Genomic DNA, 15,144 nt, shown 5'->3' with positions numbered 1-15,144 from the left:
CACACACACACACACACACACACACTCACACACAGCCATCCCAGACTCCCATACATTGTTTCTGTCACCTTTGACAGTCAGCATGAGCGACTCACAGTGTGTCAAACACGTTCACCAAACCAAGCAGTAGATCAGGCCTAGTAGTAATCTACACTGTTAAATACAGAGAAGTCTCCAGAGCAGAATCTCTCAACATGCTGCATGTATGAAGAATTTCAAACGTCCCCCTTCAACGTGCTGCTCCTACTGAGAATTACCATTTAGATATCTTTTAATTTTGTCAAGTCCATTTCCTCATGCATTTTAATGGAGCTTATAGTGGATAACTTACATTCACAACCCATAGCAGCGCCGACTTAGTTTAAGATTGCTAACACAAATCAGCTTGCAGTCGGAAATACAGGATTAAAAATTTTCGTCGGGGAGAAGACAAATGTCTCGGCTGACTTTTTTCATGGAACGCTGTGCGCAACAGCAAACTTGTTTGTCAGCCCAATATGCAAAACTATGTAGCTGTTTCCATTGGTGCCCGGCTGTATTTCAAAAACAGGGGCGGCCAATTAAGGGGAACGCTTAGCATTCATTTTGTTCCCAGCCCCTGAAAAAAACCTTAAGATATAATTCTCTGTTTTATGTGTATGTTCCTCTCCAGATGCAATCCTGTAATCTAACACCTCATGAAAGAACATTGATGTTTTTTCTATTAATATGGTCCCAGTGTATTTCTGAATACATGGCTCCTCCAGAGACTGTTGCCTTATGCAGGAGATCACGAGTTCAATCCTCACAGAGCACTTATTTTGGCACTTTGTTGTTGCCTCGGCAATATGCCAGTTTGTTATGCGTGTTTCATGAAATTACAGCTGGATAAAGTTTGAAAGTAATCTCTAGAAAAGAGGTGAGGAGTTTCACATGTAAGAAAAACTTAAATCTTAAATCATTGTAGTGACATATAAACACATTATATACAATAAAATTAATCAAATATTGTTTTAACTGTAGCCTGATTCACACTTTAATCCATGAATCTCTGTTTTCCTGAGTCATTAACATGGCATGACACGGATCCGAGTTTATTTCACTCTCTGGCCCTTAGGCTGGACGAATGTTAAATGATCGAAAATAAATCTCTGACCGAAAGATGAGTGGAGACCTTGGAGACATTGATCGAAGAGACTTTTTTCAAAATATCAGGGGTATTATTCAAAAAAGCTGGTCAGCAAATAAAACACCAATGCTATTTTTAAAATATAATTTTTACTTCTTCAAAACTGTTTTATCTTTTGAGAGACATGTGGTTCACTTCACACTAGAAGCAAACTTCTTGACTGAATAAAACTATGTTTTTAGTGCAGATGTCCCACTGGTGTCAATAGTACAGGGGTCAGCTTTGTTCATTTGGTAAAATGGCACTGTTGATTCTTCCGGTGATATTATCTTCCAGTCTTTAAAGTGAACATTTGGCCACCAAACATTTGTTTGTGACTCAGTGTTTTGCTCACGGACACCTCAGGAGAAATGAGTCAAAGCTCCAAACCGCATTTACTACAAACAGACCTACTGGTGAGTCTAAAATGCACCAAATTAGCAGCAGGAATTAAAGAGAAATACTCCAATAGCTCCAACACTTCATCTTCCTTTCTCCAAAAGCTTATTTGCTTTCTTGTGGGACCGCACTGTGGTAAAAAGCTTCATTATTCTTCTCCATCGCTGTGTTTCTACCGGAGCGTGCAGTGTGTGGCTGGGTATTAAGTGCTTTCTAAACTGAAGACTCTCCTGGGATCTACGCACTGCTGACTCACAGCCAGGTGCTCGCTTTCACACTTCACTCAGAGGAGAGTGGCAGATGGTCGTCTTGAATGAGAAGCGCACATACACACATTCCCGTGCGCGCACGTTTAGCCACTCAGACACACGCTGAGCAATCCAGATATCCCATCGTGGTCCAACTCGCTCTTATCCCGTTTTCCCTTTTACTTTCCCTGCTTATCTTTAAATCTGCCGATGCTTCAAGTTTTACTTTATGATTGCACATAGTTAGCCGCAGACAAAATGGGCGACTTCACATGATTGAATGCAGCCCTGCAGCTTGATTTCGAAAACCAACCCCCTTCTAAATTAAATATACTAACAATATGTGCTGTAATTTTGAGGGGATCATGTGGTTTAGGTATTTTGGGACATCATGAGTGGCACTGACTCTGAGGGAAAATGTTAAAGATAAATGTCTCCACTCAGCTAAACAGTGCTAGCTCCAGGTTCTGATAAGATTCAAGTACTTATCAATACTGTTTTTAAATAATTTCACTGTAAAACAGGAGGAATCAGGGTAGTATTTCTAAGCCATTTAATTCCACAAACATTTGGATGATTAATTCCTTTGATTGATTTACTTAAGATATGACGCATTGGTTGCAATTAATTACGTTTGAATAAATAAAACACTTTTAACTGTCATTTCTGGTTGTTATTTACATATTAACAGATACAAATGAAAAGTCTCTTAGTTACTATCACTGGGTGATCACTGCAGGTTTTCTTTAAGAGTGCAACTTATTGAGGCAAAGATTCATTAGGATCATGTGGCACAATGAGCTGATATTTTTTTTTTTTTTTTATTAACACCTGGACATGATGAAGTCAATTCAGTTCTGAATATAAAACTAAACTCAAGCAGTGTTTTCATTATGTATTTTTACCTTATAGAAATGATTAATAATAATGCCTATGACATTTCGCCCTTCTTTTCAAAGCCTGCAGCTATTCTTTTTTTTTTTTCCTTTTGTTTCTATGCCTTTGTTGCAAACACTACCGGCTTTCAGCAAATGGTAAATATTTCACACTGGCTATGTCTACGCACTTAGCAGTGGTCTTTGAGAATTGGATGCATTTTGGACTTACTGTATCTTGCATGAATTTGCATAAAAACGGACATGTTCTGCCTCTAACTGCATCAATGACACCTCGTTTAAACTTAGAAAAACTACATCAGCACGAAGAGATGCTGTTTACTTGACACCGTAATTTGAGAAGCAAAGGGATAACTTAGTAATTTATACAGACAAAATTGCAAGATATCTTTTTGTGGAAAAACAGCCAAAGTCCTGCTGTGAATCAGCTTGTTAGTGTACCTTGAGAAATTTCTGCTTGAAGCTGTAACCAAGAATTTAGTGTCTGCTGATACCCTCAGCTTGGGCGGCACAAAGCTGCACATTTCCAAATGTAAGTGAGGTTCAACTGCGTTATTTGTTCAAATAAAACAAGATTTATCAGACCAAAAATATATTTAATCTTGATAATGTGGTTCCTTTAACAAAGCTGCTACCTAATGAGACACATCATGCATTCATAATAAAATCAAAAGTGGCTGAAATGACAAAAACATATTTAATAAATTATAAAAAAGAAAGTGTAGTTCCATCTCTCTAATAGGACTTTGAAAAAAAAAAAAATCATTAGCATCTACCACAGCCGTAGAGAAAAGTGGAAAATGAACAAACGATGTCGCTGTATTTCTTCTAAATGTGAGGCATATGACAAAAGCCTGAGTTCATCTGTGCAGTGTGACATAATATCGAACAGTGAAGCTGACGTAGCAAATAAGAACCCTCTGGTTTGAGAAAGATTATGATGGGATTGCTGCACAACGGTTAGCGAACAAGGACACTGCAGTGGACCGAGCGGCAGGAAGATTGGTTGTAGAAATAAATCAGACAAAGAGCAAAGAGAAATAGGTGGGATGTGGGGCAAGAGAGCCTCGCAGCTTTTCTACGCTACTGCTGCATATGTGTGTGTTGAAAGTGGAGGGGAGATGTGCAGTAGGGGACAGGCCATTTTTCTACGATGGCTAAATATAGCTCACGCTCTTTACCTTCTCCTAATGTAGAGTAGACAGTTAACCTTTTCTTTTTAAAGGTTAGTCATACTTTATGTAATGCACAGTAAAAGATTTAACTGCAGTCTTGGTTTGGCATGATGTCATACTCGGGGTCTTGTAAAAGTATTCACACTGCCTGAACTTTTGTCATGTTACAACCACAAAACTCAATTCCTTTCAGTGGGATTTTATGTGAAAAACAAAAACAAATGTAACATGAACTTGTAAAGTGCAGGAAAATTTTGATCTTCTCTTTTCCTTTTTTTCCAAAGAAAAATCTGAAACGTGTGGTGTGCACCTTAATTCCTTTTACTCCAACACCACCGCATAAAATCCAAACCAAATGCCTTCAAAAGTCACATAATAGTGTTAATTACAGTCCAGTCAATTTTAAAAAAAAATCTTTAGTTATCCCCAAGGAGGCAATTAAAATATAGAATTTTCAAAATATATCACATTTTGAAAATTCAAGCATTATCTGTTTATACATTTTTGGGTGTCCAGGCTTAATGTCCTGCCTAGATGGCAGTCAGATTTACTGCTCCGTCACTAGATAAAACATATGTTTTATTTTTTATGCTTTATGTGTGTCAGTTGTTGATCTTCTCAACAAGCGTTTACATTACATAATCTGCCATTTCCTGACTGCACTGCACCTCTTCATTAGTAAATATCAGTAAACCACTTTGATACTTAGTTTTGCACTGTGAAGGTCTTATGTGATGCAGCCCGCAGTATTGGCAACGAGGAAGCCAAGTTGCCTGGATCTGTCCATGACTCTCATATTCTGCACTTTTCATGAGTCCACATTGAGTGCTATCAATATTTATTAACGAAATCTTGAAAATCCTTTAAGAAAAGCATCAAAATAGTTGATAAAATACAGGCCAGTATATTTTTCGTTGAACTTCTAATGAAATTAAAGAAAGTCTTTCTTTACACAGTTTCAATAATCATTTGCATTAGTATGTGAGCATACTAATGCATAATCATGTAGATTGTGCACCACAATCTACATGACTAATGTATATGGGTAGGTGAATGTGCCTCAGTGTATTTTAATGCCCAGACAGTTGAGCCATTGTCTCCCACTCGCTAGTTGGGAGCAGATGACTAATCCAAGTGTCTGTCCTCGCAACAGGAATTTGAAAACACAGAGGGAGAAGAGTACCAGGCAGACCTCGCCGTTCTGGCCTCGCCTTCCTCCCAGAACGGGCCCGAGGTTTACATCCTGCCCCTCACTGAGGTCTCCCTGCCTGTCTCCAAGCAGCCAGGCAGATCAAGTAAGAAACTACACCACAGTCACAGCATTTTTTTTTTCTGAATGTGATTACCACATATTAGCTAAGCCTTCTTGACATTAATTTCTAATGGAGGGGTTCATTTCCTCTCAACAGAACATCCTTACACATACAGTTGAAACTAGACATTTATATACAGTACATGAATATATAAGTCCCATACATTTTCTGCTTCAAGTCAGTTAGTGTCACCGACTTTATTTTAATTTGCTAAATGCCAGAATAATTAGAGAAATATCATTTTCAGAAAAAAAATATATACATATTTAATAATAGATCCAAGGTTTTGATTCAAACTCGGTACCATGACCCTACGCATACGGACAGATGAGTTACAAAGTGGCTTAGGAACAACCAGGTCAGTACTTTGGCGGGGCTATCCAAAAGCCTGATCTCAGTCCAATAGAAAATGTGAGGGCAGAGGTGAAAAGACCACAACGGTGCCGTCAGGAGAAATAGGCCGAAACTCGAGCACACTATTGTTCGAAGTTTGTGGAAGGACTCTCGTAGTATTTGTCTCAAGTCAAACTGTTGAAAAAGCAATTTTGCCATTGCTCAATCTTGAACTCTGAAAGTGAACTCTGAATTTGTTTTTAATGTATTTTTCCATCTATGATTATTATTGTTACAAATGTCCAGCAAATTAAACTATCAATATATACAATCATCTGCTGGTGTAAATGATTCTATTTTATCTTTTTTTCTTTTTTTTTTTCTTTTTTTTTTGCGTAATGTAATGACGTAGTTTTATCTGAGGTTTTTTTTCCCCCATTTCATCTGTTTATATTTCGTCAGGTCATCCTGTCTCACGTTAAAACGTGCATGTTCATTTCTGTGTCAGCATGTGGCACATCCTCGATTTGTCTCGCCCCTGCATGACTCACGGGCTGTCTGCGCCGAGCTGGGCTCGGTTAGAAAGGATGGCTGTAGCTTGCTGCTCTTCGGCATCCCAGGATGAGAGCGCGAGGAGCGATTGGACAAGGCAGCCTCGGGCTCGCAGCCAATCCACGGCCTTGCCTCTGTCCCTCGTAGCGACGGCTGTGTGATTGGTGCAGGTGTTGCAGGGCGAGGAATGAGCAAATGGTGAAAGGAGAGATTGTGAAAGAAAGATTGTTTTAGCCTCGGAAAAAGGAGAAGGAAGGTGATTGTGTAAACACAGTGAAACTTAGTGCTACTTCTAGATTCTTGGAGGATTAATACAAAAGGAAACGTATGTCATGTATAGGCATTTCAAGTGATTCAGACAAATCTATGCATATAAAGTGAATGATTCTAGTTTAGTTAGCCACACATAATTAGTAAAACCATATTAGCAATGTTTAAGGTGTTATTCACCACAGTTACACCAACATGTGCAATAAATTAATAGCTGTCGTAATTACTATTAAAAAATGCTTGTTGAACAGTTTGTACAAAAATATATGAATGCTGCTTGCTGCAAAGATCAATTATGAGTCAGAATGGATACACAGCTCAGTGTTTCGCATTGATCTGACATCCCTGCTTTCCAATTTGTTGCTTTTATCTTTTATTCACGAGATCAAATTATGCTTTTCGACAGACGCTTCAAAGTGTGCGTGTGAGCTCGTTTCATTCCACCATCCCACAGACCTTACAAGGCTCGATTGTACCATCTTCGTTGGGAATGCAGCGAGCAGGACACAAATGCACAATCAGCATCGTGCTGTCCAAGTTAGGAATAATACAGCATTTTAATTATTTTGCTCTTCAACTCTTAAGTGAAGGAGTGACGCATCAGTAAGCCGAGGTGGTTGTGAAGTGAGGTGTCAAGTCTGTTATGGCTGTGACAACTTCCATCCAGCGTTGTAGCAGAGAATGGGCCTTGTGTATGTGTGTGTGTGTGTGTGTGTGCGTGTCTCTGCTTGGTGGACTAGGTACCAGGAGACACAGCGTGAGCGTATGAGTGAGCGAACTGAACAATAGCACTGCTTTAAGCCGGCTGGCCAGTGGGGGAGCGCAAGGCTGGGCTAAAACGTCCGCGGAACGCACCAGTGGAGGACTGGCATTGTAGGGTGAATACAGTGAGGGGTCTGTGACAGAATGAAGAGAGGCAGGGAAAGGTTGGTGGCATGCACCAGGGCCTAAGAGCAGGGGTAGAGGGCGGGGGGGGCGAGATAGGGGTGGTGAATGTGTATGACAGAGATCTTTTTTTTGCATTGGACAGAGCAGTGTTTGTTTCATCTTCGGTTGAGGAATGCTGCTGTCCTTGGTTGACAGGGGGGCATTATGTGGACTTTATGTCATTACTGGGTGACTTGAAGCTGCACACAGGGCTTCTGCGTCAAACGGCATACAACCGACATGTGTGACGGTCACACCGGGGTTGATGCACATCCAGAAAAATCTGCGTGCGGGGACGAAGGAGCCATCGGTAGATTGGTTTGGAGGTTCTTCTTTTTCCGTAACGCTTTACAGTAGATTCAGTATAGCACTGTGTCGGAATCGAGGATTTCAGTATTTGCTCAACAGCTGGAAAGCCCTAGAGGGGGACAGTGTGCATGTTTGTGTGTACGTCCCAGTTGGAGGATGAGCGCGCTACAGATGGAGCGAGGCAGAGTGGTGAGCTTGTTCAGCTGTCGGAGGGCCCGGCGGGTTAAATCCTGCCGAGGCTGTCTCACACACACTGAGACTTTTGGGCTCTCTGTCACATACACACAAAGGGGGCTGAGATGCCCTGGGGCAGGAGCCGGGGCCTCGGGCTCTTGGTTCTCACACTCTGAACCGGCACGCCATTTCAGTCGGGGTCATGGACTCAGACCCCGTCACAGTACTGAGAGTGGCTGGCCACTCCGTCTCGTTGTCATTATGGTCTCGACACTCAACCTTGGACATCTACGTTTCCTAAACCATGAGGATTCAAGGAGGTAATTCGTTTCACCAGAAATGTGAATGTGCTAAACCGTGCTTCCCGTGTAGCGATTTTACCCAAGATGCTGGATGTTGATTTTATTTTTGTGCAGATCAACTTTTTTGTGAATGCTTTATTTCGTCATTCAATTCTTTTGAGACAATTTATTTCTTATCACGTCAAATCAAGTACGCAGTTCTGTCCAGTCCAATAGTAGTTTTGTGTGTTGTTTGTTATTCCTTTTCAGTACAGCTGTTGAAATCTTCTGACATTGGCCGCCACAGTCTGCTGTATCTGAAAGAGATTGGACATGGCTGGTTTGGAAAGGTAATTTGCTTCTATTTTTTTTTTTTATTTTATTTTAACAAAGTTTTCTAATAGAGTCTAGATAAACTGATTCACCTGCCTGATCATAATTAATTGCTACAACTTATTATCTGTACTATTCTTACTACATTTGATGTTTTTACTCTCTGGAATGTGAAGTTAATGGTATGAAGCTCTGAAGGCCGAGGAAAAATCTTTGGCACTTCTGTCAGGGTGTCAGTTCTATGGGAGAAAGGAGAAGAAACTCACAGTTACAGTGGATTTCTTGTAGTTTAACACGTTACTGCAGCTCTTGAATTTCTCCTCACACCACTCCCTCTTCCAGCTTTAAACTTTGCAGCTTTATATCGATGTTGTTTCTACTTAATAGTCCCCAGTGCCAGTTTGTCTCTGAAAAAAGAAACTGCTTGGCTGTTCTGTTCTTTCTTTCCATAATCCCACAGGTTTTGTTGGGGGAGGTCACTGCAGGCATCAGCGCCACCCAGGTGGTGGTGAAGGAGCTGAAAGCCAGCGCAAGCGTCCAGGACCAGATCCAATTCCTAGAAGAGGCCCAGTCATATCGGTCAGTGCCATGAAAAGTAACAAACTTCAGTCTAATGTTATTTTTTCATTCTTAGAACGGGTGCTATTTAAGTGTTTGTTGTTGTGCCAGAACCCTTCAGCATCCTGCTCTCCTACAATGCCTGGCGCAGTGTTCAGAGGTCACTCCCTATCTGCTGGTCATGGAGTTTTGTCCTCTGGTATGAAAACAATTTAGTGTAAAACGTTGTTTGCTCCCCTCATAAATACCTCCTTATGTCTATTCTTGGCCCTGCATCACTTGTAATCATACACAGTCTGGACACTTAAAACCCTCATTTCCTTTCTTCCTCCTCTCAGGGAGATCTTAAGAATTACCTCAGCAGTTGTCGGGCTACTGACTCCGAGACTCCAGACGCCTTGATCCTGCAGAGAATGGCTTGTGACATTGCTTCAGGACTCCTGCACCTACATAAATACAATTTTATCCACAGGTACATAACAATGGCCTCAGTCTCTTTGCAATTAAACCTGCTTTCACTGCACTAAATGAGCAACGTCAAATCAAAGGCTTTGTGTGCCCCCTGTTGGTCTCTTCCTGCAACAACATCCTGGTGCTGCCTGAGTACTTGACACAAACTCCAGCATCAGTGATTTTGTTGCTGGGGGCGAACCTCTTTCTGTTGCCATGACCGCCATGCTGAAAAACTCAACATATAAAAGAGGTGAGGTGAGATGAAAACTGAATGTTTCATTCCTTGCACAACCAGGTTTAAAAAAAATCAACAACAAAGGAACAGTAGACTTCTACAAAAGATTTTTATCAACACTTGATGCATTATTTTTTAAAGTTCATCTCAGTATTTCTTTGACACAACAGTGACCTGGCCCTGCGAAACTGCCTTCTTACATCAGAAATGTCTGTGAAGATCGGCGACTACGGGCTGTCTCACAGCCGATATAAGGTCAGCTCTATAATAAAATGTACATGTTTTCTTTTGCATTTTGCCCCCTTTCCATTGATAAACCTCATGCTCTATGTTTGCTCATGCAGGATGACTATTTCATAACCCAAGACCAGATTTGGGTGCCTCTGCGCTGGATCGCACCAGAACTCATAGATGAAGTCCACGGAAACCTGCTGGTTGTTGATCAAACCAAAAGTAGCAACATATGGTGAGAATTTTGAAGGAAGGTTGTAAAATTTGGTCACAGATGTAGCTGCATTAAGGCTATGCAACATCCTTAGATATTTTTTTTTCCTTCTAATATTGTTTAATTTATTGTCAGGACAATTTTTTTTTTATTTACAATGCTTTGAAAATGTATTTGCAAGCTTAAAACTTTCTTGTAGGTTTGCTTATTTGTCTCAAAATTTTCAATAGCTCCCTTAATAAATAAAAGAATCATCTGTAAGTGTGATAAAAAAGGAAAAACTGATGATCTCTACAACTAAGAACATACGTTTTGCGGCAGTATGTTGCTATTGATTTTGTCCTTGTTTATATATATATATATATATATATATATATCTTTTCTTTTTTTTTCATTTTGTAGCATCAAGCATCTTGACTTCCATTTCCTCCATTCCTCCAGGTCTTTGGGTGTGACTTTATGGGAGCTGTATGAGCTGGGAAACCAGCCGTACAAACATTACTCTGACAGACAGGTGCTGACATATGCTGTGAAGGAGCAGCAGCTCAAGCTACCGAAACCTCAGCTGCAGTTCCCCTTGGATGACCGCTGGTGAGACATGCTTTCCATGTTTACCCACTTAGGGGAACTACGACATTGATCCCTAGACATGTTAGGACTTTAGATATTCAACATCACCAGGCTTTAGGCCTAACTGGCCAATTGTTTCATTAATAGCCAATGTTTTGTTTCATCCGACCGTTGCAGTGATATTTCCCATTGCAAGTGAGAGCAACTGATCAATAGTCTTCCTCTTCTTTATGGCCCTCCTGGCATAAAGCAGAGTTAAAACACCTCATCCATCTTTACCTGCAAGACAGCTGAACATTGTTTATGCCTATTAATTTTTCACTGTTGTTCAATGAGAAAGACATTTGGCACTAAGCTACACTGACACACAAAGAGAATATTTCAACTGAGTCAGCAGCCATACTGCACCCTCCTCATGTACCCTGCAAGTTATTGGCCAGAGCTGTAAATAAATGCCAGGTGTAGCTGCAAAGTGCTGACCTTTGAGGTTTCTCTTTAAATTGCTTAGCTGTTTATCTAAGATCAATTCTTTAACGTCTCCTCCTCGTCCGGAATACCATTAATTTTGTCAGAGCTGGTAAGAAAGTGAAATATTTTTGCACCTTTTTCAGGTATGAAGTTATGCAGTTCTGCTGGCTGCAGCCAGAGCTCAGGCCCAGCAGTGAGGAAGTGCACCTTCTGGTCACATACCTGTGTGCCAAAGGCTCAAGTGAAGCCGAGGAAGACTTCGAGCAACGCTGGAATGCCTTGAAACCCAATTTGCTTGGCAGCACATCGCACACGGCTGCATCCGCATCCCTGGTCTTCACTCCCACCCCTGCTGACATCCCCAGTGCAGAACAAACTCAGGCAGCGGAGCTGGCCTCTTCTGCCTCTTCCTCCTTCCCCCTCCTCGAGCATTTCTCTGACAGCTTTCACTCTGACACGGGGGATGACCTCCTGACCGTCACCGAGACGAGCCATGGACTCAATTTCGAGTATAAGTGGGAGCCGGCCCGAGCTGAGCAGCCTTATTGCTCTTCCTCCACCAGCGGGCAACTGGGTCAGGAGAACCCACACTACCAGGATATTTACTATTCTAACACAGGGAGTACCTCAGTGGGTTGCAAGGCTGACAGTCTGACATCAAGCAAGTCCCCATCCTATTATGAATCCGAACACACCAGTGTGGTTCCAGTGCTGAGTGCCCACAGTCCCTCTATCAGCAGCGAGTATTACATTCGTATAGAAGAACCTGTCCAGTGCAACATCAAGATCGATGATGACATTGGCGACTATTGCTCAGAACTAGAATCTGCTACCAGAAGGTTGTCATCCGAAAACAAAGCTAGTTCTTACTGGTCCACCACTGACAATACCAGATCAAATGATTCAAGTCCCACCATTCAACTACACACACACCCACTGCTGAGCCCTTCATCTAACAACAGCCCAGTAAAGTCAGGTTGCTCTTACAATTCACTTCCGTCTTATAGCAGTAATGCAATCTACTGTGATGACTCACCTCCACCTAAGACACAGAAGCAATCCTCTCCCCTCGAAAAGACACCAGAGATTCAAACAAACCATCTTCGTGCAGACGGTGTGTTGGAAAACCCACGCAGTTTATCCCAGGCTGTCAGCAGCCCCAGTTTAGGATTCTGCGATCCGTACCTTGAGCCACACACAGGCCACAGCACAGTCAACGAAAGCTGCCATAACATGTTGGGCCCCCTCAGAAAGACGCTACCCATTATAAACCACTTTGATACAGATGTAGGAGAGGATGACGGCGATCTGCAATCCGGTCGACGGAAAAATAGAGAAGTTGAGGATAAAACCAACTGGATCTCAAACCGTTCAGCAAACAACAACAGCTTTGACAGCAGACACGCAGACGGCGGGAATGACAATTGCGAGGCTGTTCGATCTGACACAACAGATGGGTGGGCTTTGACCAAGGACACCACGAGAACCTTCCAAAGTTTTAAGCCTTGTGGCACCTTGGGGGGCAACGAAGAAGGCCCTGAATGGAGTGCATTGTGCATGTCTGTTGGTTTAGACTCTTACATTCAGATATGCCACAAAGAGTCGGCTCAAGAGGAGAAGCCTGCGAGTTTGGATATTTTTCAAAGCAGCAATGCTCTTATCAGCCCAAGAGAGAATAGCAGTGGTGCAGGTGGAGAAAATATTGACCCTCAGACTGATCAAACAGGGATCTTGTCTGATATGCAGAGAAGCAACATCTGGCAGGGAGTTTCAGCTGGAACATCTGTTGGTCTGAGTGGCTTACGGCTGAATTATTCAGAGCCGTCCAAAAGCAGCAGAAACCAGCAACATGCAGTAAACATTAGGGACTCCAGCAGCTGCCTGGTTGAACTCGGTGACTACAGTGAGGATGAGGAAGATGACATGGCCGATATCACATCGGGGATCTTTGCTGACTTCAACCTTGACCTCAGTGAGGTTGAGGAGGAGGACCTCGGCCCAAAAAAGATTTCAGAGGTGAATTCAGATTCTTTGGGTGCCATTAATGTAGTCTCATCTGTGGCAAGCTCCTGCGACCAGGCCTTCAGCCCCGATCCCTACAACACACCCATCCTGCCCAAATCTCTGGACAGTGGCTATGACACAGAAAATAATGAATCTCCAGAGTTTATGTTCAAAGAGCTTGGAGATCCACTGGGTGGTGAAAGTTGCCCTGGGTTGGGTGGAGAATCCGAAATTGCGCTGCATGTTGGTTTAGGGCCAGGTGTCTGCACTTCAACAATCACCTCAGAGCTACATGTGAAGAGCCTTGTTGATAATCAATATAGGGATTCAGCCTACTTCTCGGACTTAGACGTAGAAAGTGACAAGAGTCCCAAAGAGGAAGACAATGGGTTCTTTGCAGAATCGAAGAAACATGGTTCTGACAATACTTTTAACTCTGCAGTTGAACATTCTCTGGTAAACAGTCTAAACTGTGGAAGGAATTTAACAAAACTGAGACAACGCAAAAGTTGTGTTTTGGCAAATCTGTCAGAGGCCAGTTCCTACTTAGCCAACAATATTCATACACCCGAGTTGTCCATGCTGTCACCATTTCCTCCGCAGATGGGTGGGTGCCTCACCAAAGAAGCTGCTCCTGCTGATGACCTGGGGTTGGACACTGAGCATTCAGGGAACGAGCCTGCATCTGAGCTGAACTCCTTCAGTGGGTCAGAACCCTCCTCTTCTCTCCTGGAAGTCTCTGCAAACCACGAAGAGGCTAGCAGGGGAGCAGAAAGCTGCTCATCTGTCCATTCATCCGTCGCTCATTGCTCCCACTCCGAATGCAGAGAAAAACCCCGTGAAGAAAAGGAAAATGTCGAGGAATCCACAGAGGAGGAGGAGGTGCCTGAACAGAGTCACGCCAATGAAGGAAACCAAAGGGAGGGCGGGAGAATAAACGAGGAGGATTTTGAGGACATCGACGCAGAGGAGTGCGACAGCCTGTGTGAGGAATCCAACAGCCCTCGGAACCTTTCCACCTCCTCGTCGTTGTTGGAGCTTTGCGGAGAAGACGTACGAGCTCCGCTGGAAGAGGCTGAGGACGAAGACGATTCAGACGAAAGCGAGTCTGACGAAGAGCTGAGAACCTACAACATCCAGGATGAAGAGAGTGAGGAGAGCGAAGAGGATTTCAGGACAGTGCCGGTGGTGGTGAGCGACTGCAGCAGGGCGAGACACCTCCGCAGCCTCCTGAAGATGCCCTCCATGCTTACCCAGTCCTTCTGTGAGGAGCTGGAGAGGAAGAAAAAAGCAGTATCCTTTTTTGACGATGTGACGGTGTTTCTGTTTGACCAGGTATATGGCACATTCACGTACATCAAATTTTGCACCATATTGGCTTCTGAGAGTTTTATGAATGAAACAAGGTAATTTTCAGGAGAGTCCCACTGGAGAACTGGCTGACTGCTCGTTTCCCACTGGAGAGGAGCCCAGTGAGCAAGAAACGTCAAACGCAGATCTCGAAGCTCAATCCGGCGACGCTCACTGTTTTTCTAAAGAAACAGAGGGAAACAACTCCGCAGAGGGTACGCACTAAGAATGGCATTATGTTGGTTTGTTTATCCTAAACTTTTAGCTAAGGCTCTGACTAGAAACACCAGTTTCCCTTTGAATAGAATCTCCAGTAAATAACTCAGCTTTATGAGCTTTTGACTTGCTGGCCAACAGTCAGGGCCACTCTAGCTAAAAGGTGTCGTCTTCATGTTACTAATTGATGCTCATCAGTGTAGCTCTAAAATGTACTATGTTTCACCATTACGCAGATGAAAATTACAAATGGGAAGATGAGGACTCTGTGGAGACCTGTCCACCCTCACTCGACACCGTTCCCGATCCCGAGTTCTCACAAACCTCTATCACTGATACACCTGAAGTTCCGAAACCCGTTGCTGTTCCGGTTAACCGTTTCATGGTCTCTCGATTCTCCATCACACACGTATCCGACTCCCACACAGACACAGCAACAGGTATGTAGCAAACACCCACCTACACACTTTGGAGTGCTTCGTCATACG

The 15,144-nt window shown here is 42.8% G+C and overlaps 1 protein-coding gene across 5 annotated transcripts in view; it reads left to right on the top strand.

Annotated features, from left to right (window-relative positions):
* The window catches only part of aatka (apoptosis-associated tyrosine kinase a), a 29,159-nt gene that overhangs the window by 12,018 nt on the left and 1,997 nt on the right, over positions 1–15,144 (top strand). For 3 of the 5 annotated variants that reach the window (XM_007556300.2, XM_007556299.2, XM_016673502.1), the window contains 11 exons: positions 5,019–5,160; positions 8,295–8,374; positions 8,818–8,936; positions 9,027–9,114; positions 9,254–9,387; positions 9,774–9,858; positions 9,948–10,069; positions 10,490–10,639; positions 11,230–14,425; positions 14,508–14,655; positions 14,893–15,096. In XM_007556300.2, the coding sequence (XP_007556362.1) occupies positions 5,019–5,160; positions 8,295–8,374; positions 8,818–8,936; positions 9,027–9,114; positions 9,254–9,387; positions 9,774–9,858; positions 9,948–10,069; positions 10,490–10,639; positions 11,230–14,425; positions 14,508–14,655; positions 14,893–15,096 (4,468 nt within the window). Of the gene's footprint in view, positions 1–5,018; positions 5,161–7,357; positions 8,064–8,294; positions 8,375–8,817; positions 8,937–9,026; positions 9,115–9,253; positions 9,388–9,507; positions 9,619–9,773; positions 9,859–9,947; positions 10,070–10,489; positions 10,640–11,229; positions 14,426–14,507; positions 14,656–14,892; positions 15,097–15,144 lie in introns of those variants that run through there. The other 2 variants (XM_016673503.1, XM_016673504.1) reach the window with 2 other exon arrangements.

The sequence above is a fragment of the Poecilia formosa genome, unplaced genomic scaffold, assembly GCF_000485575.1.
Source record: "Poecilia formosa unplaced genomic scaffold, Poecilia_formosa-5.1.2 Scaffold78, whole genome shotgun sequence".
Lineage (NCBI taxonomy): Eukaryota > Metazoa > Chordata > Actinopteri > Cyprinodontiformes > Poeciliidae > Poecilia > Poecilia formosa.
This window is presented reverse-complemented; position numbering and strand designations above follow the sequence as displayed.